Source organism: Malurus melanocephalus, unplaced genomic scaffold, assembly GCF_030028575.1.
Source record: "Malurus melanocephalus ecotype Western Australia unplaced genomic scaffold, MMel_1.1 scaffold_73, whole genome shotgun sequence".
In the NCBI taxonomy this organism is placed as follows: domain Eukaryota; kingdom Metazoa; phylum Chordata; class Aves; order Passeriformes; family Maluridae; genus Malurus; species Malurus melanocephalus.
Window position 1 is genome coordinate 1507677 of NW_026623305.1, and position 26607 is coordinate 1534283.

General features: G+C 39.4%; 1 protein-coding gene across 2 annotated transcripts in view; it reads right to left on the bottom strand.

Annotated features, from left to right (window-relative positions):
• SPHKAP (SPHK1 interactor, AKAP domain containing) overlaps nt 1–21582 on the bottom strand; it is a 44111-nt gene extending 22529 nt beyond the window's left edge. For both annotated transcript variants that reach the window (XM_057366906.1, XM_057366905.1), the window contains exons 1-2: nt 21484–21582; nt 15223–15333 (exon numbers count right to left, since the gene is read on the bottom strand). In XM_057366906.1, the coding sequence (XP_057222889.1) occupies nt 15223–15333; nt 21484–21567 (195 nt within the window). In that variant the 5' untranslated portion in view covers nt 21568–21582. The remainder of the gene's footprint in view (nt 1–15222; nt 15334–21483) is intronic.
• Between the last annotated feature and the right edge of the window lie 5025 nt (nt 21583–26607).

A 26607-nucleotide genomic window follows, 5' to 3' on the forward strand; every position in this document is an offset into this window, starting at 1 on the left:
CTATAAAATCTGTGGCAGTATTGAATCCAGTTTCCAAATACACTCGTCAAATTCCACTGACAATGATTTATTACACTGCCAATACAGTCTTTTTTTTTCATGTTCTGTGGATTTTGCAGTTTTTAACTATAGGCAGTTTTTAAACAGAAACAGTTCCACACTGGTGAGAGACACTGAAGAACTCATTTACTTTTTCCCTTTGCTGTGAGCCTGCTCATAGGCAGGACTAGATAGGGAGGTACTGCAACTGTAAATTACTCTACAGTTCCATCCTGGCATGCTCTGCACTACTGCTCCCTTCTAGGAAGGTCATTGTGAGGATATTTCTCTTGGAGATACTTCACCAGTGGTGCTCAAGGAGAAAATGAGCTATTATGAAAAAAGTCTCTCGCTGATTTCTGTGTGTATAATACAAGTTTTGAGCTCTCCTTAGCTTGCACTGCTTGATTAAGTTCTAGTAATAATCAGGGACACCTCAATTGAAACAAGGCAAAACAACACTAGAGAACAATTAATAATCTTCAGGGTGGAAATTCTGCTTAGATTGTGATGAAAGAACGAAGGTCAGGTCAGGATTTGCTAACCTCAAATTAATTCTATTTCTTTTTCTTGGTATCAGATGCAGTTTAAGTGTAGCCATAACCCAACCTTCTCATCATCACAGTATCTTTAAATGTCAGTCCTTTCCCAGCCACTTCTTCGTGTTTCACATCCTTGAGTTCCCACAAACACCTTTTCAGTTCCAAAGTGTGTCTGCTTTCCACTTACACTGATCCACTGCCTGGAAACCAGACAGAAACTTCAAGATACTGTCTTTTCTTTTCGGCCTTAGGAAGTATTTATTTTTGGGGGAGAAAATAACGGAATTTAAATGGTGTTGCATAATACAAAAAGGAAAGAAACCACCACCACTTTACGCAGTGAGATAGTCACCCACAACTTCCCAGTTAGATGCCAGTATCTGCTTTTGATTCAGTAGTGTTTCCAAGTTTAGAAATCCCATTTGCTCAAGAGAGAAAAGTCCTGTTCTTTTGGTGAATGGGTACCACTGCAATGTAGAACAAAGCAGGATGCTCCATGTCCCTAAACCATTCAATGCACAGGCACACTGCAAATAGCAGCTCTTGCACTATGCAGGTTCTTGTATATGAACAGCCCAGATTTTGGTCTGACCCCAACYCTCCTCTCCTTAAACTCTCCAAGCATTTCTGCTAGGATAGGACTAGGCAGGTTGCCATCACTAACTAGTGGAGCTCTTATCTTAAAGAAGTCTTTACTTTCCAGGATCACTTAAAAAGCAAATAGAGAAACTTTGGTTTTGCTTTTTCTTCCCTATTTTGCATGATAATTTCTATGGCTGGTAAGAGTTACATGGGGTAAATTCGCTATATCAGTGAAGTCCTGAATTTGTTCTTTAGCTGGTGTAGAAATTATGTAGACATCTCACTTCTTAAAAGAACTATATGTTAAGAAATTCTTTTTCATTAAGTATTCATTAAGTATTTAAGGGTATCATTTTACACAGTAAGTTTTCCTCTCTGACAAATGGCCTCAGGGTATAGTTAACCTGGAAAGCAAAGTGAGTGCCACAGTCCTGTGTTGCGTGCTGTGAAGGACTATGGTCAAGACTTGTTTGAAGTGCTGCAGAAGGTGGGCTTTTTTCCCCCCATAAAATCAGATACATCTACATTATACCACCCTCCCAAAAAATTTCAGTATATATTTTAAAAGAAAGGAAGTTAAACTGAAGAGACAAGACTCGAAAATGAGAACTATATACAGATGGCTTGTGCAACCTGAATTTTACCTCATATGCCCACATTTATGCAATGCAGTATTGCTGCCTGATTCAGTGAACAGGAAGCCTGCAAAAAGGGGCAAAATTATGAACAATCAGAGTACTGTGTCTGCCATTTTCCAGTATTCAAGCCTATGACTTTGTAATGTAAAGGACACTCCTAAACATGATTTCTGAGTTTCTAATCCATCTATTGCTGGATTAATGCAACACAGTTAAAGACTGTATCAAAATAATAGCAGGATTATATCCAGGTGACACAAATTGCTTCATCCCTGTCATTCCACCACTGTACCCATCCATCTGATCCCCAGGCCTGGCCTAGGTGTCACCGGCAGGTTGGGGTGGGTGCCACTCYTATTAGCAGAGGTGAAATGTGTACGCATTTTGATTTGCAGCAGAACTCCGGGCTCTGTGCTGTCCTGGTTGGTATGCCAGGATGTAAATCCTGTCTGGAAAATGAGCTTATAGAATCTTTATCTCCCCTGCTGTTCTGCTTTTCCCATCCTCTTCCTGACATGTCTCTGAGTCAATTCATGCCAGGTGCCAATTCAGACAGAGGAAACAACTAGTTTGGGACTGCTCTGTAACCTGCCCATAAAACTCATGTTTAATTTCCTAAAAACAGAAGTGAAAAAGGTAATGAGATCTCAGGAGAAAGTAGATCTGAGCAAGGAGTTCCTGGGTGCCAAGATAAAATAGTTTAAATGCCTGAATCTGAGATGTGCAGAATACAACTGTGGGACATGAGAAGGCGAGCATACTGAGCGTATACTCTACTCTATACTGAACGTAGTTTTATGTAAAAACCAGCTGAAGTTCTGGTGGGAAGGCAGCCCTTGAGGGCAGAGAATTGCAGCAACGACTGCAGCTCCACTGCAGGAAAGGCAGGGTCTGGCTGTGCTGCCTCTTCAGTCACAGCTTTGCCCCGTGCCCTCAGCAGTGATTTTGTTCCCCTAAGTGTTACCATCTGTTGCTGACCAGAGCCAGTGGCAGAGCAGAAGGCAGCTGCACATCAGGACAGCCAGCTGTGTCCTCTGTCCTGCTTTGCATGGCCAGATCTGAAGCTCTCCCAATGTCACTTTTAAATTAAATTAACATGCATTAATTAACTTCTGTGCTTCTTTGCATCTTGCCTTGTTCCTTGTGAAGGACATACATCTTACACTAATGCAGCAATGTTCTGATTATCCTTTAGCATTATCCTTTGAAATACTAAAGGCTTGGCATTTTAATTCCATGTTGTTTCCCCGCCATATTTTGGGTAGATATTGTTTATTCTCAGGGCATGTGTTGTTTCTTATACCCTATTATTCTAAACACTTTATCCCTTTTATAAATACAGGACTGTGAAAGCACAGTTTGTGAAGAGGGTGATCAAATTTTACATCAACCGTGATTGCTATGACAGTTGTTTTAAGGATTTAATGGAATGTTTGACCTCAATAATTTCTGCTCTTAGCAATAACTCTGTGACACGATGGCAGTTTTGGAATTCTGAGCCTATTCTCATCCTAATTTCATCTCTGCAAAGTAGAAAAACAATACAGTTGCTCTAAACTTCTATTAGACCTAAGTCTGAGTCTCCTGGCTTTAGAGAGATTAGATCACTGTAATTTCCCCACAGCACAATAACAGAATAGAGCTGCTCTAAGGCATTGCTCACTGGAATGGTGACTATTTCAGAGAACCTACAGCTGCATGATGGGCTCCCTCAGGAGCTGAAGTCAGCGAAAGCYTGAGGAAAAAATATTGTTTTACCCTGTACTTCTGAACCAAAGTAAGYTGTAACCCACAGAAAATATCAAAGGAGTGGCAAAGTGCCAGACTTTATCCAGAAATTTGCTGTGAGCTTTGTCTCTTTGAAAATGACCAGAATCACTCATATATTTTTGACTTMTATTAGGATGGCATAAAATGCCTTTTCTAGCAGATTGTATCCATACARCCAGTTTGTGTGACAGGAGCATTTGTTTCGATGGTTAGCAAAATGCTGATCTGCAAAGATCCTAAACAGAACGTTGCATTTGCATTCACTTGCCTCATTTATGCTAACGTGATGGTTAAATAAAAACTCTTGGGCTTATTGTGATATATAGATATAAATGTATCTATAAATATATGGCTTTTCTTTAAGGTCCCCTAATCATTGACTTCTCTGTTCTTTAAATTTGCAATTTCTTAAATCTTGTAATCCCAATAGAGTTTCAACTACCCTTTTTTTTTAAAGAAAGATAAAGCCAAATAGCTGTGAAATGGTGATTTCTAAATAAATGAACTAAAATGTCACGTAAGATCATCCATTAGCTAATAAGAAAACAAGCAAACAATTTTGGAGATTCTAGAAATTTTTTAACTCTAGGTCTGGTAAGACTTGTGTGAAAGGAGCCGATTGCAAATTTTTTTGGGGGAAGCTTCTGGCTTTGGYCACTTCATCACTTTTATTTACTAAAAGAAAACCTCCATAACTGATACTTGAGGCCAGTATGGCTACAACTCTCACCATAGTTTCTACAATACACTTCTGGTTCATGAGCTGAAAAGCTGCTGTCAGGTTTTCACTGTGACTCGAGTTTTGGAGAGTAGAAGTCTCTCTACATTGCATCTTCAGACATTTGGGGTCTTTGGCAAATTTACAGCATTTGGTGGGAATCTTGCTATGAACCACTCCGTGACTGCCCCAATGAATATGCACATATTGAGTGTAAGACTTCCTTTACAGAAATGCTTTTGCACCCATCAAGGCCAGGAGAAACATCCAGCCTAATATTCCTACCCATTCCTTGTCTCTCATAACCATTACAAAGTTAATTTTTTTTTTCTCTTCACCATTTCAATTTAGAGACTGGTGTCAAAAGGAGATTTATAGCAGAATTAATAGAAACTATTCCTACTTGTGATACTTTCTAAGTCTGTAAGMCTACAGAGTTAATATACATTTCTGTAAAACCTTATATGTCTGCATTAATCTTCTTAATTTTTTTGATAGGTCTTATTATGMTTATTTATTTTCTTTTTCTCCATCTCAATTTCAATATTAAGTAGAATCTCAGAGGACTAGATAATATAACTGTGACAGTTAATAAATCTGATTTCAAGGCCAGTCCAAATAAAAAAATGATAAATAGAAACCAATAAACCATAATTGATACTATCATTCAGCTTTGTTCAAGTCAATCTTGACTTTTTCCATTTCCTATGTTTGAGAATTGTTGGTAGTGATAAATTATGGTTCCATCAAACCATTGCAGGAGGTGGTATTTTAAAGGAAGATTTGTTCATGAGCAAAATAATAAGTAGTAACCTAAAATCAGTTTGTGGGTTGCTCAGAAGTSAGTCCTGCACCTTATCTTTCCTTCTGCTTCCTCTGACCTCCCACTCAGCAGGGCAGGCCTGTTACTGAAATATAAGCACAGTCTGGAACAGTATTTCAGTCACCACACTGCTCCAGAAAGAAAAAGATAAAACTTTATACAAAAGTACTTTCAATTTTTAGACACTTTCAGGGAAAAGATTTCAAAGAAATTGTTGAATCTTTCAATTGCCAAAATGCAACGCTGAAATGAAGTTTTAAGTGCGGTGGTTAACTACAGGCGAGACTCTGCTAAATAACTCAGCAGACACAGAGGTCAGACCCAAAAGGTTTAGTTTAAAGTGGCTGAAACCATCACTGGCTATGAACACTGTCCCAAATGCATCAAAGAATATAAAATATTCTTATAAATATTCCAAATCATATAATGGTTTGGAAAAACAAGTTTTAACAATGAAACCGATGAAAGGCTGACTCCCTGTAACCCCAAATTCCGATTGTCTTGGCAGTGTCTGCCCAGGCTGGTCTTGGTAAGCCAAGGAATGTAACTGCCTGTATTCCACAGAGCCAAGCAGATGAATTCTTTAATCCTATAAGCAACTGAAGTGGGAAATTATGATGATGTTTGATTTACAGAGAAGAGAACATTGATRGTACATTACTAAATGAATTCTCAGATTTCTGGGACAGTTCAGTATTTGCTTACTGTTTCTTTTTAATACACCTAGACACTTTTATTTGGTACAGCATTGCTCTAAACTGCTAAAAAAAAATCAATTATTTTTCGCAAAGACATTTGTATGTCATGTAGAAGCACAAAATGAGATTAAAGCGTTATAAGTACTTAAATCCATTCTGCTTATCTGTGCACAGCAAACTGTTCTGTGGTGCTCTACAGGATTTTTCAGTACTTGAGAAAGATGAGGAACTAAATGTGGATAAGCCTAATTAAAAAATGCAAATGATTTTGCTAAACAAAGATGTCAAATGAAAATACTCCGTAGCATTGACTGTGGACTCAAGTTCCACCTGCTCCAGGTCTCTGGGTGTCTGATTGAGCAGGAATTACCAGGGTGTAAGTGTATCTATCAGCTGGATGGAGTCAGCTGTGCATTGTACAACGAGATACAGGCTGCCAGATCAGAAGCTAAAACACCAATATCTGGACCAGTGCATTTGGTTTGGGTTTTTAAACAGAGCCAGTTCTTTCTTGTCTCTACCACTCTAATTAATGATGCTTATCACTTCATTATAAAACCCAATATGTTCCCCTGCCTCCCCATCTTTTTAAGTAAAATGTTAATATGCATAATAGTTCAGACCATGCATCTCATGTTTGTTCTGTTTTTCACACAGTAGGGCAGGGCTGCTGTGTTTTGCAATATTCCACGTTAAGTGTCTCTTGTTCTGGACTACAGTGGGGGAAGGAATGGGGAGGTGGCACTTTGCAGGGCACCAGGAAAAGCCAGCAGCTCCATGGCTGTAACACCTTCTGAAATTCTTCCTGAGAAAGCTCTACTCAAAGCTTTCTGTGAAGGGATTTCAGGAATGTATCCAGTGGATCAGAAACTGTTGTTTCTAGATGAAGAACAGGCCCCTTTTCTCCTCTGGTGAAAACATTCTGTAGCAAAAGCAGGTAATTCTGTAAGATCTCTCTGCTTTTCAGATAATGGGGTAAGGAAGGAAGCACATGATGATGGGTCTTGATTGAGCTCAGTTGTATGATAAATATGCACCATTATACACATTAAGGAATTAGGATTGTAAAATCTAACTGATCTGGGTAATTTCCTCAGCTCTTCCTTTTCTTCACCTGACCCATCCTGCCCCTAAATTATTCTTGCTTTCTGGGTCATAAAATTAAATTTCAAAATCAAGAGCATTGTGTATTCTCCCCTTGGAAAGGAATGTTTCATCCTTTGCTTCACAGTATTTGCATTCAGCACACAAAATATCCAGCTACTGCTGACCAGTGATGCAAGTAACAGAAATTACAGCTTTGTGACAGATCCAGTTTGGTGACAGTGATGTTTGCAGTCATTTTTAACCAAACCTTTAGGGACTGACCTCTGTTTCTGCTGCAGTAGACTTGCACAGCATCTGTCTGCTCATTCATGCTCTACAAATTGCAGGGCAGCTCTGCCCCAGCTGTTAGACTGGTTATAAATAGGTAGAGCTCTGAGGCWGCAAGATTACTTGAAAAAGAAGGAATAGTACAGGTTCTTGTGCTTATGAATCGGTGCGGAAAACAGCTGGTTGTCTGACTGGCTGGGTGAAAGCTGAGATTAGAAAAGTCTCCTTATCTGTGTTAACTTAAGGTTAACTTCTCAGCACGTTGAGGTGCAAGGTCTGACTGCCACTCTCCCCTCAGCAGAGTTTATTAAAGTGTGGCTTTATCTGGTTTCTCCATCGTACAAGGAAGGTTTGAGTTCACATCCCTACAATTTCCCAGTTTCATCTGTATTCATGAAACCTGCAGGATGTCTAGCTCTGGAACCTCTGGCCTATTGTCAAATCAGACAGATACCATCCAGTAAGCTCAGAAATGACTACTTCACTTGAGCCTGAAATTATTTCTGTTGGCAAACAGGCAACCAGAAACTCTAATTATGCATCTTTACTGAGGCTCTAATCGTAGGTATTCTCTTGATTCTTTATAACAAATTTAATCAAACTAATTTAAATCAAATTCAACTAGTTTGACAAAGTATTTTTGCTCACACAAACCCACAGCTGCTTTGGGACTGTTTTGCCTAATTACATGTATTTTTKGACAGATTTAGGTCTTTCCCCAGTTGAGGTCTGTTTTACTGAGTTCCAGAATCCAATATGAAATAGTAAAGCTAAATAATTTCGTCTCACAGAGTCCTTCAAGCACTTTGAAATAAAGAAGGGTGCAGGGTGTGTGTGTGGATCTGGACAGACTTAGCTTACCCAAATACACTGTTTGAGAAGGAAATGGGGTTATTCTTTAAACTCCTCATAGTAAATAAAGTGATTTTAACTGAGAAAACTAATTTTGGTGGATTTGATACTAATTCTTCCCATATACTTAGAAAAAGATTACTTTAAAAATATGACTATCCACATTTGCATACCATCAATYGAAAAGAGCATGGAGTATCTCAGTTAACCATGCTGCAATCTGGAGAAGCCCATCACATCAGAATTATTTAATYCATCCCTAATCTCTGTGTGTCAAGCAGAAGTACCTGTACCTCTGCACASTCATCCATTCTCAGAAGTGCTGTATTCCCAGACCCAGACCACAGAGCTGCTGAAATCACAGATGTTTTTCTACTAAATTATATAGCAGCTGACAGAAATAAAGATCTGGTCATGAGTCAGTTAGATTATTAGCTTTATCATTACCATTTTTAAGCTCTGCAATTTGAAAAAAAAACATAGTTGTTTGTTCCACATACTTAGTTGTATATATGGTTGGAGAAAAAAATACCTGAGCAACACTTCTGAGGWGTTTAGAACAAACCCCTGGAATAAAACAAGAATCTCCTAGCTTTCAATTTCTTGTATCTGAAACATTAAAGCTGGAAATTAGAAAGGTCTGAACTTTCCCTAGACAGGCTTCTACCAGCACAAGATCTGCTTTCTTCAGGGCCATCTTAAATCTGTAGGTCCAGACTCATATCACAGAAAGGGGCCCGGCAACCCCTACAGTGACAATTACAGTCAGAGCTTCTGCAGTTCCCAGTCTCTTCGCAGAAGACCAAAGAGATGAAAAATCTTGGCACCTGCTTGAGGATTGGATTGGATTGGATCTTTTTGGAAAAGGAGCTGGAAATCTCAGCCTGAGCTAGGTTCCTGCAATACTCTAAGGAGTGCTGGTGTTGGTAATTTCAGTGACACTGAAATGTGTGGTGAGATTTCTGTTTGTTCTCTAACTTACACGGATACCTTGAGAAGRTAAATATCTCTATAACACAGAAACCCCCATCTCTGCTTTTCCTTACCCCTGGGAACCTGCTCTTAGTGTAGCTAGGAAAATAAATCCATATGACAATACATTGATGATAAACTGRATGTTGTGTGGACGGCTGTAGTGGATCCTTCAGTACAAAGGGCACATGAACACACCCTTTTCCTAATGCAAAGTTCTTGGGGGAAGCACTCTGGAGAAGAAAACATAGAAAACCTGTGGCAAAATGCTCAGCTGCAGTTAAGTACAACCTACAGTAAAAGCTAAGGTTCCATGCTAAGAGCACAAAGCTATGTAGAACTTCCAACCCTGCTATGTCCTTTAAGTTCTCACAGTATCATGGGGCTTCTGCATTTATCTGTGTGATAAACAACTGCTCACTCCACTCAAGAGGAGCTTTCCTGCCAGCCAGCAGCAGCCTCAGCTGGAGCAGAGGCAATTGGACACCCTGCCYGGGGACACACAGCTCCTGCACCCACTCGAGCCCACTCACAGATTGCCCAGCTGTTTAAAGCTAGAACTGAGCAGTCACACAAGACACTAATGAAGAGGAAATGAGGATTATCTGAAGCAGGAGTGTGTACACGTGGCTATTTTTGCATAGGGTTTCATAATGCCCAATGTGTCATCTTCATTCATCTTCCATCTGGTTTTATAGTAGGATTTAAAATGCCTTCATGCAGAGCAGTGAGGCTTGTGACAACTTCGTTATAGAGCATATAATGGAAAAGACACTGTCCTGTGATGTCTGGGAAAGAAAGATCTCAGAYATTAACAAACTACTAGCTGAAATGTGTGGGTTTCAGATCATATTCTTCATAGCGTTCTCCCACTTTTTTTTTTTTTTCATTACTATTATTTTGCCTCCTATTACTCCACCTCAGAGCAGTTTTGGGAAGCAGGCAGGATTTTGTTTTGTGTCTTGCTATTGAAGTGGTGCACTGTCTTTGGATGGAAGRATGCAACTGGATAATTTCCAAGTATTTCCCTGAGCACAGAGATAAACATCTAAAGAAGTATAAATAGTATATAGTGCTATAAGGATTGACAYATTTTTGTGAAGATCTTCAATATTATAAGAAATGAGGAAACTGAAAATTACCAGTTGTTGCTTTTTGTTGCAAGTATTTGTTTTTAGATTACAATTTCCTTTCTGCCACCTTTCCTCCACTGACTAAATTCTGTTGATTTATTTTCACTGCCATTGGCTTTCATCACTTCTTTTTGGGGTYATTAGCAGTTATCACTAATATGCAGAGTGCAAATTTTTAGTAGACAGGAAACTGGGAACAGTGTAAGAGATGTGACTCTCTCCTGTATGCAAGGTAAAATTTGATCTTTTATATTTAAATGGTTAAAGAGCATCTTGAGTTGGAATATGTCTTATATGAAGTGTTTGAAATAGCCTGATAGTGACTCAGAATTTTTGAAAAAAAAATGTTTCTGGAAGACAGAGCTAATCATCCATTAGCATTTGGATGCAATGCTTGTCTYGCATTAATTTCCATGCTTGCCAAAATGATTCTGGCAGAGGAACCAGCTGTGAAATGTAGAAATTAAAATATTAGTTTGGAAGTACTAGATTTGCCCTGTAGCTGCTTGCAAGAGGATTTACATGAATGAAAATGTGATGCAGCACTGTTATCCAGGTGGGAGAATTTCTGTCCCCACTTYTGTCCTTGTCCACCCTGTTTATATGYTGAGCATGATGTCACATCTATGGAACAGCCCTTGGGTCACCTGTCCCARCTTGCTGTGCATCCCAGTGAGCTCTGGTGGGGGCAGTACAGGGRAAARRCCTTGATTCTGTGCAAGCCCTGCTCAGCAATAACAAAAACATCTCTGTATTATCTGTGCTCRGCACAGATCCAAAGCACAGCCCCACAGCAGCCACAGGGGTAACCTCAGAGTGTGCAGCAGCTCAGGCACATCTTCTGTACTACAAATAACTCAAAAGGCTTCATGACAGGTATCCCACAGCTATACAGTGGTACCTTCCTTATGTCATCAAAGTGAGATCAGGCTACTATCAAAAAATCCRTTCTTGTCAAAATAGGACAGTGGCTTTCTACTGACAGCTTAGCTCAAAATTATAGGAGGATGCAAGGCAGGTCGGGAAACATCAGCCTGAAATCGAGTCCAAGCCTTCCTTCTGTTCAGTACTTTTGCATGATTAGAGAGAGCAACATCCATCTATAGCTGTGATGGAGGGAGTCTTTTTCCTGTTCTTGTCCTGTATTATCATTGGGATACCCACAAAAGACACATTACTCCTTTAAGATTCTATGTAAAAATCTCTCCTGTGAGCTGCATAACTGCTTTCTAACATGAGATGAGGTTTCCAACCACTCTTCTTGCAGGCCCTAATGGAGTGTTTCCAAAAGCAGACAACTCAGAGCATCACCTGTGAGTCACTCAAATTCACCTAAATAAGATCCTGATAGGAGTTTTCCTTGTCCTCCCAGCCCAGCCACAATTCTCTTTTAGGTACATTTTGTATGTTGTCAGAAGGATGTGTTATACTGCTCTCCTTCCAGCATTTTTAGCAGTAATGTGTCTGAAATTTAGTCCAAATTATTCTTCAGAAGGTGCTTATCTCAAATGACCTGGTGGATTAATGGTTCTTGATATTTTAGAGACTATCCCTATTTTAATGGCTGGTCTGCATTAATGAATCTTCCCGAGTTATCTCTTCATAATCCATTGCTTCAAAACCAGCTGTGAATATTTTCTTCCCATTAAAGCTTATTCCTTGGGGTTTGATGTAATTAATTGCCACTTATGACTTAGAGAAAATATTCCAATAAATATTTATGCCACATGCACCATCTACTCTCTCCAGTGCACTGTATACTTAATGTTTAACAAATTTCTGCGAACCTCAGCCTGTAATTCATGTTGGAGGGAGCCTGTGATTAGAACAGCAGCAGCAGCCACTGATGTCCACTCTGGAGGTAGCACAAAAATTTTATTCCTTGATAAAGCAGGTCGTGGAGGCACTGAGAATATGCCAGAGTGGAATGCTGGAAAGGATACAGCTGCAATGCCACGCTTGATCCTCCCAGGGTTTATTTATAGCTTTGTCAGAGTAAGGTTAAGCATCYGCTTCTCTTAAGCACAGACAGAAAACCAGTGCAGCATGAGACTGTCACAGAGGGACAGCAAAGAAGATGGCAGATCTAGACAGAAGATTAAARAGTGTCCAAATCTGAAGTGACAGGAAAGAGAAGAAAATCTATTGTCAATCTTTCATATTCTGAAATTCATGAGGCAGCTTTTGGCTGCTGTATGATAGATGTGTGGTACTGAAAATGTGGAAATACAAACCTTGAACAGTGTATTTAAATTTTGTCTTAACATTAGCTCATATGAGAAGATATATTTTTAAGAGCTGAGTGTGTAGAAAAGCAGAAAGTGAAACATATTTTACAGATTATACAAGTAATCCTTTCAGTGGTCTTTTAGACAAGTGCTCAGTATGCCTGCGCTGGGCTCCATAAGGCAGAGAGCATTGGTGGAGAGGAAGGGTTTTGGGTTTTATTTCCCTGTGCAAGCCAGAGAGGGGCTCTCTGGAACGTACAATTCCTCACCACAGCATGAACACCCACACACACCTGAGAAAGGACTACAACTCCGTGCCACAATTTAGCCTGCTGCTGTTGATTCCTGCACCTTGTCAGGATGTAATTAAGGTATCTCAAACTGAATAGGAAGATGAGACTTGAACCTAAAAATATCTCCACTAATTATGGTTTAGATCTGGAAAGCAACAGATGGATTTTGATTTCTGAAAGAGACAATGCTGTTCCTGAAGATGGTTGAGTAATTATGGAGTGAAAGGTAAAATAAACACCCTYGTAATTCCCTGTCTATGACATAATGCTGAGGTGTGCAAGCAATCTCACGAGGGAGAGAAAAGATCTTAGTATGTAGGTTTGGTGGTTTTAGGAAGAAAAACAGGGCTTTGCTATGTTTACTAGGAAATGTAAAACTTTGTTCAAACACAAAAAACCAAAGCAGCTGTTTCAGCTGTGCATGGGCACTATTCAGGAACACACACGGCTTTGTTTTTAAAAAAGCCAGCAAACAAAATTCTCCTCCAGGATTGCACTTCTTATTTCCTGTGTTGACCTGTAGCCTTGTTGACTACTACCAGTCCTGGGAAAAACCCTTCTTTCTGAGTTCGTGTAAGACTACACCTCCAGTCTTCAGTGAGGGCATCTCCCATTCTTTGGACACTCTGAAGAACATAYTGGATACAGGGCCCTGACTAAGGGATAGGAAATGCCCCTGACATGGTGTCTGCACTATTGTTAGTAAGTTAGATGGAAGTAATCTAGTGTCAAAGACTGATGCAAAATATCAATCTGTACATTTGTACCTGAACATCCAAAGATATGTAGTGTTATATCTTTAAAAAGATTTGGTGAAGAAATGAATGAAAATCACTCATAATCTACTTTAAGGCAGTTGAAAGATGCTGTCCTTTTTTTTTTCTCAAAATACACCTTGCCAAGAATTTTTACTTTCTGAATGTCATCATTCAGTTTGAATTAATTTGTGGGAACAATTTCCTGGATGTTTTAGCTCAATCCCTTGAGAGAGCACTGGCATCTATCTGACAATATGGTGAGATGATTCAAGGAAGAATTGGCTAGAAAAACTAATTTCTTAATTTCATAGTTACTTTTCTCTCTGAATTGATTTACTACACATTTGTACAAATGCCAGGGCAGTAAATGAGATGAAGCAGGAGCTGGAGGAGGAGGTGAGACCACAGAAGCCCTGATTTGACCAGCTCAAATTAGTACATAATGGCATCCTTAACCTCCTCCTGAAGCTGTTTAAGAGCTTGCTGCCTAAACGGCAATGAAAGTGATAATGCTGAAGTGCCTGTTTAGGACAGCAAAGCCATGCTGTTGCAAGGCAAACTGCCAGTTCTGAAAACCAAGCTGCTGTGATGGCAAAATGATTCTTGATCATCTCAGTAAACACAGAATTCACAATGTGATCCATCATCACATCACCTGTTTGCTTTGGTAACAACCTGGTTTCTCTCTCACTTGTCACCTCACTGATGTAAGCATTGCTTCCCRTCTTTAAGAAGCTCAAGTTTGTCTCCTAGACAGGATATTTTGCTCGCTCTGTCTCAGGGAAACAGATAAACCAGTGCTCAGTAGGATTGAACTGAGCCCCATAACCTCTGACCATATTCCCAACTTTACTGCAATTGCACTCTGTGTCACTGCTGCTGCTCTCAGGCATTCTGACCAGCCCAGGCAGGACACAAGGCCTCCAGGCATCAAATCCATGGGATGGGGATTCAGTTTCCTGGCAGCAGCAGTCTGGGATCATCAGCTAGAGCTGAATGTCCATGTCCTTGAGGGAATCCCAGCAGACTCCATGAGTGCCCTTAGCTGTTCTTTAGGTTGTGTGCAGCATAAGCCAGAAACCTTTCACCTGAATTAAAACTGATCTTTCTAAAGCCCTCCTTTGCTCACTGAGACCAGGAAGTAGCATTCAAATGGGGATTCTGAGTAAAGATCTGCTCTGAGACCTTCATTAAGTTAAAAACTATTAAAAACATAGCAATGCATTTCCATCCAGTTTCATGTAGATAGTTTGTAAAGCAACAATACTCCTATTTCTTCATGCACATTGTTAAACAAAAGCTGATCTTAATTGCATTAGAACCCACAATAATGAGATTTAAATTTAATTTCTAGTGCAAAATAATTCTGTTTGAGTTCTTCAGCAGCTTCTCCTCATCTAATATGGAAAGAGTTTTTTCTCTTTAATTGTGTCTCTCTGCCTTCAGGAACATTGAGCAGCCTTTTAAACATCTGCTCTCTCCAACCTGCCACTTAACAAGTTATGGTGTGGAATAATTTTCTCTTTGGCTTATTTTTCTCTCTTGTGAGTTGCAAATTATGAACATAAAAAAATACCAAGAGCCACCAAAGTCTGAAAGCCAAATGTGGGGAAACCTCTGCAGTAATCCTTATTAATGTGCTCTGAATAGAAACMTGTACTTTTAGTTTATATGTTTGCTTTTAAAAGAAAGCTGGAAATTGCACACTTTTTTAGTTAAACATGTACTGTTGTCAGCCCCACACTGTACTCAAATAATTCTCAAGAAGCTTTTCTCCAGAGGATATGGCAGTGAGTACTTACCGAGGCACAGTTGCTTTCCAACTTGTCTTCTAGAAAGCCAATTTGGCATGGTGTCCTCTGATTCTGCAGCCAGTAGTCTGTTGACTCTAGCAGACTGTTACTGCAGAGAATCTGTCAAAATAGTTAAAWATAGTTAAAATAATTACAATTTTTTCTTAGCCCTACTGTGCTTTGGGGGCCTGAACCCTATTGTTGTAACTCATTGGAAATTTTGCCAACAAAATTTGGGGGGAAGGTGGAGGAAGACAGACAAGATGGACCCCTGTTCAGTTTGGAGCCATCCAGTTACTGCACCTTAATTCAAATTACTTACATATCCCCTAAAGTATTAGCCTACCTTCTTTCAGAAGCAAGAGTCCTTGGAGATACTTGAAGGAAAAGCTTAAACCCAAAATTTTTTATTGGAAAATATTGCTATGAGTTTTGTTCTCCGTTAAAGTGATAAACACAGATGTTGGGAAAACTAATTATTCAATTACACAAAGTACACAAACCCGCAGCCTTCGTGACTGACTGGATCTCTCCCCACAGTAGATCAGTACTATTCCTTCTGCCAGCAGCCTCATTTCTGGGACTTCCAAGGCTCCAAACTCCTTGAACAAGCTTTTCTGCTTTCTGAGAAGCTGAAGTACTTTAGCCCTTCTGTAATGAGTCCTGAGGTCAGTCAGCACCCTGAGACCAAAACTTTGAGTTTAATCTCTGTGTTGACTCAGCCCTACAGCTTGTGCCACAGCCTCTGCTCCAACAAAACCAAAATGGGGCCACAGATGTCTGTGGACTTTAAAGAGGCAAAGCCAGTTTGCAAATCTGACGTTCAGACTAAACAGATTTCTTTACTTTCTGCCTCTGTGCTAATATTCCGCCATGAATAAGAGATACCATTAATATTTTTAAAACAGCTAGGGAACAGCAGGAAAAATATTRCTGCACCATTGATACTACTTACTGACCACTTTCTGTGGCTTATCATCTTCCCCAGGCACCAATGTTAAGAAGCATGTCTGTGAAATGGATGTATATTTTTTGGTACTTCTTGCAATTCTGGTATTATATGGAAATAGACTATAGCTTTTAGCCTTTTAGAACTCTAGCTTTTAGCCTTTTATTTCAATAATTTAGAAATATAAATTTGTTGCTATACTTAGGGGGGAAAAATCTAACTACAGTACTTTCCCTTTACCTGACTGCATGTTTTGTATAGACACACATTCGTCCTACTTCAAGAACACTTGATCTCTAAGCCTAGGACCCTTCCTTAGAAGAAATGAGAATAACTTGTGAGGCTTTCTCACTTCAGGAAGATGCATGACTATGGAAAGCTGATCTGGCCAGTTGACACAATTTTCTAATACTCAGGGGCATCCAGAAATAAGCTTATTACCACCCACAGACTAACACCCACTCTAATTTTTATCTTTCTGGGAGGAAGTCAGTTATACAGTTATTACTTCACTCCCTCTATTAGTTACATTGATTTCTTAATAAAAGTCAGCAGGGAGGGATGAGGAGGTGATGGGAAACACCACAGCCCCTGAGCCTGGCGTGCCTCAGTGCCCTTTTTYGCTACCCTACATGGAGAACTTATACCTTTGTGGCTGTAACTCAGTACCCCAGCCCAGCCATGGGTTTTCTTCCAAAGAGCTTTAGAATACAAATTTAGGATTCACAAAATACYCAGAGGAAGTGCCCAAAAGACTTTGTTCTGAGAATGCCAAAGGCTTATGAATGCTTCACATGAACACTTCACAGTCTCTTCTTGGGAGCTGCTAGCCAATCTTGTTTACCAGTGCAATGACTCTGCACTCAATAAATTTTATAACCTCCCTTCTCAGTGCAAAAAGACTCCTGGCATCATTACTAACTCTGAGACTAGATGGGGAAAATAATATACTCCATATCCCAAAGAAACAACTTCCTGTTAATGCAATAAACTGTTGTGTGGGTTTGTTCTTTTTTTTTTTTTTTTCAAGGAAATATTGGAAGCATTACGAACTGGTTGGTACAATCTAGAATTAAATATTCTTTTCCCTTTTTCAAAAAATTGCCATCCTCTGAGGCTTTTATGAAGACACATAGAATTGAGCATATACAAAAATGCACACACACATATATATATTTACATATATATATATGATTTCAGATATATTCAGATTCTAGATATTCTCATTCTCAAGGGCTGAGGTTGTAATTACTGTTAAGACATAACTTTGCATACACAGGAGACAGTTTTCTTTAGCTCAAACAGCTTTTGCTGTAACAAGCAATCTTGTTTCATTTCCTTAAAGATGACAGTGAATTTGTCTTCGGCCTTAATCACTTTAGATCTTTCTTTCCCAAAACTCAGAGAGTTTCTGAGAAACTGTGATAGGCAGAAATTTATCATGCAGAAACAAACTGCAGAACATCCTTGGTACTGCTCATCTTTGTCTCAGGAGGACTTGGTGTGCATTTCAGAAAGGCTCGGTCATAGCAGATGTATATCGTACATGAAAACCCATGAAATGAGCTGGGCAGCCCACTCTTCACCTGCTCTGTCTCCTGTGGGATGTTAAATGACCCTTGGTAGCTCTATTTTTCTTTCAGAGGATGTTTTTATCAGGCAGCAAATACTGGTAAAGCAGCAGCAGAAGAAATAACCCTCCCAAACAAATGGTTCGGTCAGGTYGGGTCAGATCATGGTTGCCAAGCTCGAGTCACTCCAGGGTGGTTTATGAGTTCCAAGGCTTTATATTGCATTTAATTTTTTGTATGCAGCTTTTCATAATAGACTTTGAAGTCAAGGATAGAAATGATTACATGGAAGTTTTGGACAGCATGTGATTTTTAARTAACCTAAAGTAGATGAATGACATTAGTAGGATTATGCTTTCTCTGGGCCAGATTTTGCTCTCCTGTGCATAGGTAGCTCTGCACACACACTTGAGGATGTATCCAGAAATGTGAAGAAAGGTGTGTAATACTGGAGGTTGGGGAAAATAATTTACAGCAATTTAGATTTGAAAAAAGTGAGAAAAACAAAACCAGATATGCTTGAGTCCACACAGCAGAAGCTGGCAGAGGTCAGCAATCTAAAGAAGAGGTTGGCCCAAAGTCATCTGGAACAGCTCCAGAAATTACTTGGAAAAGTCAATACTGTGGGAATGGGGGACATGCAGGAATGTGTGCCAGAGGCCTCTTTGCATATGGTCTGGTTTTACACAGCTCTGAGTGGTGCTCAGGAGATGGAGGTGACATTTGAGTCAACGGTGGCAGGAGCGAGGGATCTCACTCTGGATCAGTTTAAACTCCATCTTAAGGAACACAAGTTCCCACATTAGGACCATTAGAGACGTGCTATTACTCAGAGCTTTCCCATTAGTACTTCTGTGGAGGRAGGATAATTTGGGCCTCCCTGCAATGCTGATCACCCTGCTGTGCAAAAATGTCTCCGTAGAAGCCACGTGAACTTTTGGGCATATTTTTTTGGTAGCAGACAGGATATTATTGTGGTCAAAGACACACATATCGTATGAGTAAATGGAATATTTCTTACAGCCCCCTGCTACTGTAAGGCAACTCTGCCTGCTAAATAGGTTCATGAGTTTAGATAAAGTGGGAGTTTGCAGATCCATGAAAACTTCATGGGATATTAGTGCTTTTAAAAGAATACACTGAAATCCTTATAGTAAAATAATACATGACTGCAATAATTTAAAGTGTATGAGCTTGAAGGAGTCGATCTAAATTAATAGAGCTAGTTAATTAATCACAAGCAATGTGAGAACTGGTATTCTTCAGATCTGTGCCTCTACCAACACATTCCCATTGCCATTCTTGAATTTAAGCATTTTTTCAAAACATACTGAGGTGATCAGTACCAAATGACAAAAAAATTAACTCTCTTCTCCTTCAGCTGTCAGTCTGCACTCCCGCACTTTTAAGGCAAACAGCATCACTTGCCAAAATTTCTTCCTCCTGTCTTGTACTTCTCTTTGTTCTTATTTAATTAAGTCCAGGGCCAATCCCACTGACACATTGTTAGGATTTTYGCTATCAACTGAAAAGCAACTAAAAGCAGAATTTGATTCATTGACCATACTCATGTGACAGCTGCACACACTATACTGCTGTATATCTGGTTTGGAGCAGGATCATCACACTCAGAAAATAATTCAGGATGAATCTGCATCATGCACTAAATGTGAAATCAGCAGTAATTCATGGTTCTAAAAAAAAGTTTTCCACTCTCATCTGGAGACTCAGCCGTCAGCATTAGTCAGTGTGTTGTGAATCAATGAACTAAATCAGCCTCTAGCAGAGTGTGGATTAGAAAAGTCACTCTTTCCCAGAGGAAAATACTGCGTATGAGTTTAGTGTAACAGCTTCCTGCTCCCTGATTTAGATCACAAGACATTAAAATACAGTAAATATCTRTAACCGAGACAGCATTAAAAAGGCTCTGCTCCACAAATGAAACATCTGTGTCTTCATGACTGAACATCTTAATTGCTTTGGTTAATTACTACTCATCAAAAAAAGATAGGAAAGTGGGACATACAGAATAAAACGAGATATCAAGGGGCACATCTTCTGCATTTGTTTAGGTTGCTCTGTGTAGTAACAGGCTCCATCTCATATGGTTCCTGACAGGAGCCATTCATGTCAAATATAACCACTTAAACCTGCAAGTTAACTGTTTAGACTGCTCCCTTGCAGGAGGAACCCACAGCATTTCACTCCACCACTAATTACACTCCTAACTTAAAAATCACCTAACAGAAGCTAGAAGAGAACTCTTTATCCTTTTCCACACACACAAAAGGTAAACACTTTCTCTGACCATGGTGTAAAGAAGCTCAAACATTTGGTTTGTCAGAAGTGTTGTCAGAAGTGAATAACTTCTATTAGTGTGGTGACAGTCAAAAATTGACTCGTGTTCAATGAACAGCTCAAATGTATGGGATTGGGCCRGTGAAGCAGCTCCCAATGATGTGATACAGGCTACCCTTTAAATGAGAGTGATACTTCTCAGGGTGACTAAGCAGGAGCATTTGTAAAGGCAGTGGTGGCACTTAGTGCTGTGCCACCATCCTTCACTTTTACATAAAGTAGACAACTCTGAGATTAAACGAAAATTTAAGATGTTTTCCCATACAGTAGATTTTCTGCCTATATGAGGATTCCAATTACAGRCAGCAGCATTTTCGAAAACAAAGTTTTATTTTGCAAATGAGCCCTTTGATCAAATGAAWTATATACACTTTATCTTTTAGCCATGTTGGGGTGAGGTGGAGAAGCCCAGTCCCAGCATTCATATCTGTTTTATGGAGYTCTTTTTTTATATCAGTGATATTAGATCTCACAACATTTTTGTGCGTGGTTTTCAGGATAAGGAAAATAAATCTCTAGCATCTACATGTTTTATCCTTCTCTCTTCTTACATATACGAATATATATAGTTGTTATTTTGAAAACCAACAAACAAAAAACTCCAAATCCAAAAGGAAAGCAATATTAAAAGTCAGAACTGTAGGAAAACTGAGAGAACTCTGAAGGTTTGAAACAAATGCTATCTTTTCAGCTCTAGAGTWATGGCTGTGGGAGACAATGGAGCTCTGAGGTTTATTGCAAAGGGAGAGGTGAAAGACAGCCTGTCCTCCTCAACAGTCTCTGGTGGTGCCCCCTTTTCTCAGGCTGTACTGCCATAACRCAGTCCTAGGGATGTTAGACACAATGACATCTGACCCCTCTGAATGATGTCCACACACACACAGGWGTCACTTTTTCTACCCCACACATGCTATAAATTAAATTAATGCATATAAACCTGGTTTTAGGAAACAATAACAGCAGCCTATACTACCTCCTGTTGTAGAAACCCTTCCAGTCAGTTTTCCACAAAGGACTGTGCATTGCATTGACCTGAAAGAAGCAAAATTCTGTCTGGGTCCCAGAAACCTGCCATTTATTAACCAGTCCTGAAGCTATTCATGCTATGCACTGCTTTTATTTCATATAATGAAATGTGAGATAATGARATAAATTAGAAATGTTCAATGGGACTTTACCTCCCATATATGTATAATGTATTTTGGGACCAGACAAGTATAGACTAGACAGACAAAAATTGCAAGACAYCATAACAGCACCAAGAAGTTATTTTTCTGCATTTTACCTTTTCTAAGTATCATTTAAATTTTGTATTCCTCACTAAAGCTGAGAGCTTAAAAGCAAAGCTACATATATAYTGAACTTCAAATATAACATAAATGTAAAAGTTACCTTCTTACATGCTGTGACAGAGCTTCCCAAACTGCTTGCAGAACTGTCTGTGCTGCTGCCTTGGCGCTCTGGGACTTCATGCATCAGTGGAGATTCAAAGTTGCTGAAGAACAAAAAACAAACAAACCCCCAAAAACCTTTCCAGTGACTCAGCCACATAAATAACTTAAGTAATACCAAAACACAGGTCAGTGAAGAGAWGTAACTTAGAATACAAGAAGTTGTCTATACTTTCTTTGCTGAGGTAGCTAGTCTATTTATTGCTAATTTTCCCTTTTTGGAAGACTATCCTAAGCTACAYATTTTGGATATAAAATAACAGACTGATGTCTTTTGAAGATTAGAGAAAAGCACAAACAGCCTGTAACCAGATCTATCTGTCTTGAATGCCACTGTAAAAAGTGTTACTAGCTTGTTTTCATAAGCAGGCAGCTTGGAGCAGCAAATTAAATACTTGCTGCATTAATTCAGCTTGGTAAACAACAGAAATATTTGCCATTTTTACCTGCCAGGATGGAAGTAAAGGGGTAGTGATTCRAAAGTTAAAAACACAACAGGAGAGGTAGCATTCTGTAATCYAGATGGAATAGCTCAACACACTGCRGGTTTAGAGCAAAGGTAAGTCCAGCACATACTCTGTTTTGTAAGTCAGTGGTATACAACAAATATGTTTGCTTTGGGACTGTGCAGATGTGAAGTACAAAACCATAAAACAAGTTTCCCAAGCCAAATTATTTGCACACACAGCAAGAACCAACCCTCACACTTTTGGAATAGTTCAGACTAGTCTTGTAAGATCTTCCATCATATATCACATCAGCCCAAGATTAGTGAGGCTTCTCCTTCTGGTCATGATGTAATCACAGTTAAAGGCCACACATGCTAAAGGGCTATTTTATCAGAAACCTACTAGGGAAAAATTATCCTACATGATTATTTTCTGCTTCCTGTGTTGAGTCTTTAGACTGCTTTTAAYTATTGCAAGTCACCTATGAGAATATGTGGAACATGCTGTGATGGGCCACAATGAGCAGCCAGGTTACCACGGCTTTAGTGATAATCTCTCATCAGTTCCAATGGGATAACAGACCACGTGCTATGCTCAAACCTACAGTGCATTTTCCTCCAGTCACCTTTACTAGAGCATAAACCAGTAGATTAAGAGGAGAGCACTTTCAATTTTTTTTTCCAAAATCCACAGCCAAGCATGATTTCCCTCGAAGATTCCTGGGTGTACCTTTCATTTGATACTATTTAGGACTAGCTATGATTATATGCATTCCCACGGGTAAGTAACTTTGTCATTGAGAATGTGAGTTGTACATAATAATTAAAAAAAGAGTATCTAGATGTGCTGGAATTAGAAGAGTGAATAAAAAACATAAAACTAATTTAGCACTTATTAATTGCTGGCTGGGGGAAGCTTCATGAATGGYGTGGGAGGATTGAATACAGATGCACAAGTGAGACCGGAGGGTTAATTGACTTCACTTGAAAAGTGTGTTACCACTTAGTACTCTGGAAGATACCAGCATCATCTAGAAAAAAGACTTTTGCCTGTTTACAAAATTCTGCTTCATTGCTCAGATGATATAGATACAAAGTAACATTTGTGGGCAGTAATTTCTCTGGCATTTGACAAAGAAAATACCATTTTTAAGGCCTGAGTTCTTTAACAGAATGAGGAAAATTAAACACATGAAGTGAATTCTGGCTTGATATCTTCATCAAAAGCAGGAACTTCATATTCAGAGAATCAAGTATACTCCTTAATAAGTCCACATTGAGATGCAGCCTCTATATGAGGTAAAACCCACTACTGTTTTGCTGTAGAAGCTGTGCACTGCCTCTTTTTACAAGATGCATCACTTCTGCAATGTAATAGAAAATTACAAGTCCAACCTGCAGGTTGAAGTACAAGGCTTGTTGTTTTCTCTGCTCTTCACTGAGAGGAAGAGTGAGTGGCTCTGCCGCTGCTTCTCCCTACAGGGAGCTCATGAGCTGCTAATGACTATTTGCTCTCSGTTCCACTGTGTGCAGGGAACTGAACTTCAGTGCATCAAGTGTTGCTGAGTTTAACAGAAACAAAGATGAGTCTTCGACAACCACCTGAAAGACCTTCTTTGGAACTTAATTAAAGAGTACAGATAGAATAGCACATTAAAGCAGAGCTGGAAAACGTAGTTGAAGAGTCACGTTCTGAAGTACCAATAAATCTTTGCTATCTCTAGACAATATTTCAGCAAAGGGTAGCACATGACATGTCCCATACAGAAGTAAAGCCCTCCTCCAAGTCATGCGGAAAGTGAAATGATCTGTAAAAGCTTCTTAATCCTTTAAAATCTGTGTTCTTTTCAAAATCAGGCCACATTTCATTTGGAAATATYGAAAACCTTGTTAAAAGTACATGATGACTGAAATAAATGTAGGATGCCATTATATGTTTTAAATGAGATGAGGCTCCAGCTCAGACTGAATTTCAGACAGGAAACCCAACTACCTTTGGTGGTCCCATATTTGGTAAACCTAAATCCTCTTGTCACCTGTCCCAGTCCTCAGAGTTGTATTTCACATCAAGCTGATTACCTGGAGCACAGGAAAAATCAGCAACTATATTTTACAGGACAAGGGACTATGCATTTACAAAGATGTCTAACACTTTCAGAGCTTCTTTTTTGTCTTGGGTTCACCTTTCCTGTACTTTTACTGCGGAGCAGAACYCCTATTCTCATGCTGCACTGCAGTTCAGCTCCTAAATTGTGCCAGGGACAGGACCTCTGGGCTCGCACTGCTTGCAAACAGGTTCAACCAGTCAGGGTTCAGTCACTGAAAAGCAGAAAAATTTGAACAAGGAAGAGTTAAAATAGGAGAGCTACATTCAGCTTTAGACTCCACAGCCTCTTCCTCATTGAGTTTATGGGTACACAATTTCTAAAAGCAGCCCAGGGAAACACCCCAGCAGCCTGGCCACTCTTGCTGGTCAGTSAGGCACATGAGCCCCTCTAGGTGTCACATAAAGAAGATTTGTAGCAGTGCACACCAACTAATGGGAAAATGAGCACCCAGCTGTGCTTCTTCAGGCTGGGAATCCAACACCACAAATGAGTCTTCCATAACTCAGGGAGGTGCGGGCTATGAGATCTTGCATAGAAACCTTCACGGCCACAGGTCTTTGTTCCAACATGGAACACGGATTTGGCTTTTCAACATCTCTTTTTCAATTATCTCAACTCTCAGAGCGAAGTTTCCTCTTCTCTTTCTTTAACCCGTGGATACCCTATCTCAGCTTTCATTTTCAACAGATAGGTGTTTTCTCAAGCGATCCTCCTCAGGCCAYACAGCTCTGCCACCCTCGCTCTGTAGCAAAGGCAGTCACATAAACTTATTTTTCATTAACTCTCCAGAGAAAGAAACTATTCTGTCTTTGAGAAGCTGCCTGCTCTCATTAGTTCCTCAATAGCAGGAAGCTGAAAGAAACTCATGCAGAGATGTAGCCAGCTCATCATCAAGTGATAGCTCTGCATTCATGTACTATGCTCCTCACATTAAGAGCTGACACAAAGTGCTGGACTTTCAAGACATCTGGCAAAGACTGGAGCCTTTTCACTACAAGATAAAGAACGCTGTTGAAGATTTCAGGTCTCAATTCTCAAGTTTGCTTGGGTCCTTTGTGTAGTATGTGACKGTGATCTGACCCATTTAGAATGCTGATCTGAACGAGATGCTCCTCTGACTTGGAGGTATCACAAAAAGCCACAGGCATAGCAAGGAACYTCTGTTAAGGGATAGCTCATTCTGAAAGTTTTCTTTTGATGTGAAAGATCCTAATCTATAATTCAGCTTTTGAAACTGAAGTTGGGAGCCAGGACCTATGATTTAATGTTAAGTGCACCATTTTCATTTTAGTATTTCTATTAACAGAGAAGTCTCCATACTCACTTATTTKCCACCAGGTGCCATCTTACTGATTCATGCATTGTAAATGATGTTTATTTTTCCCTACAAGCTATATGCACTCACAAAAAATATAAACAAATTTCCTGGAAATTAGAGGACTGTAGTAAATGGCTACGAGGTTTATGTCAGTAACTGTAATAATAACACATTGTGTATTGCTGACCAAAATGCAAACTAATTGCTTCATCTTTCTTATGTTGAATAATTCAAAAACACTGACCTCGATGACTCAAGACTTAATCAAAAAACCCACAGCTGCTCCTAAAAATAATTATCTTCTTTGCAGATGTGGCAGATGGTGCTGCATCAACTAAGATGAGGTAATTTGAAGAATTCCCCAGGTTATCACTAAAGAAAATTAATCTTGTGAAACAATATCAGAAACTTAAATTTCCTACCATCTTGAAAAAGCATAATCAGCTTCCCAAAACTTGCTGTTCAATAATCATTCCTAAGGAGCAATCTCAGTAAATAATAAGTGACCATTACAGATATATCCTTTGAATCAATCATATTACAGCCTGCTGCTTTTCCTCTTTTCATTATGACTCCCAGTCTTGGCATTTTGAACATATAAAACATACTGATCCATAAAAAAGATAATCTTGAAGGAAGCAAACTGAATGAACACAGTGAGGTTTCTCAGTGCAATTAATGCCAAGCTATAGTAAGCTACATTTCTGATGTTTTGCTAATATTTGTAGTGAACATCATGAACTACAAAAAAGGGATAAATCTCATTTTGAAATAGAAATATGAGAGAAGTGAAAGCACAGCAAAATACCTTAGCATCTTCTTACCTTTACCCTCACAAATAAATCCGAAAGCTACACAGCAACTGAGGAAGGCARCCAGCTTAATCCAGACCCTAAGCAAGAAGCAGTTTTGAAAGGCAGGCAGTTTTCAAACAGCATCTCTTAACTTCAAAGCCTTTTTGGACAGACTGGTCATACTCTTTCCTCATKATACCTTTCAGATTTTACAGTTTTAAAATTTACCTTTGCTAGTAAACAGGTCAGCAAAGTCACTAGGAGCACAATGTTTGCCAAAGTTACTATTCTAATCCATATAAATGGTTTTTATTCAGTCTGGATCATGTGTATACTTCAATCAGAGCACAGATGGTTTGTCAAACAGACGCTCTATAAATACCTCAAACAAATGTCT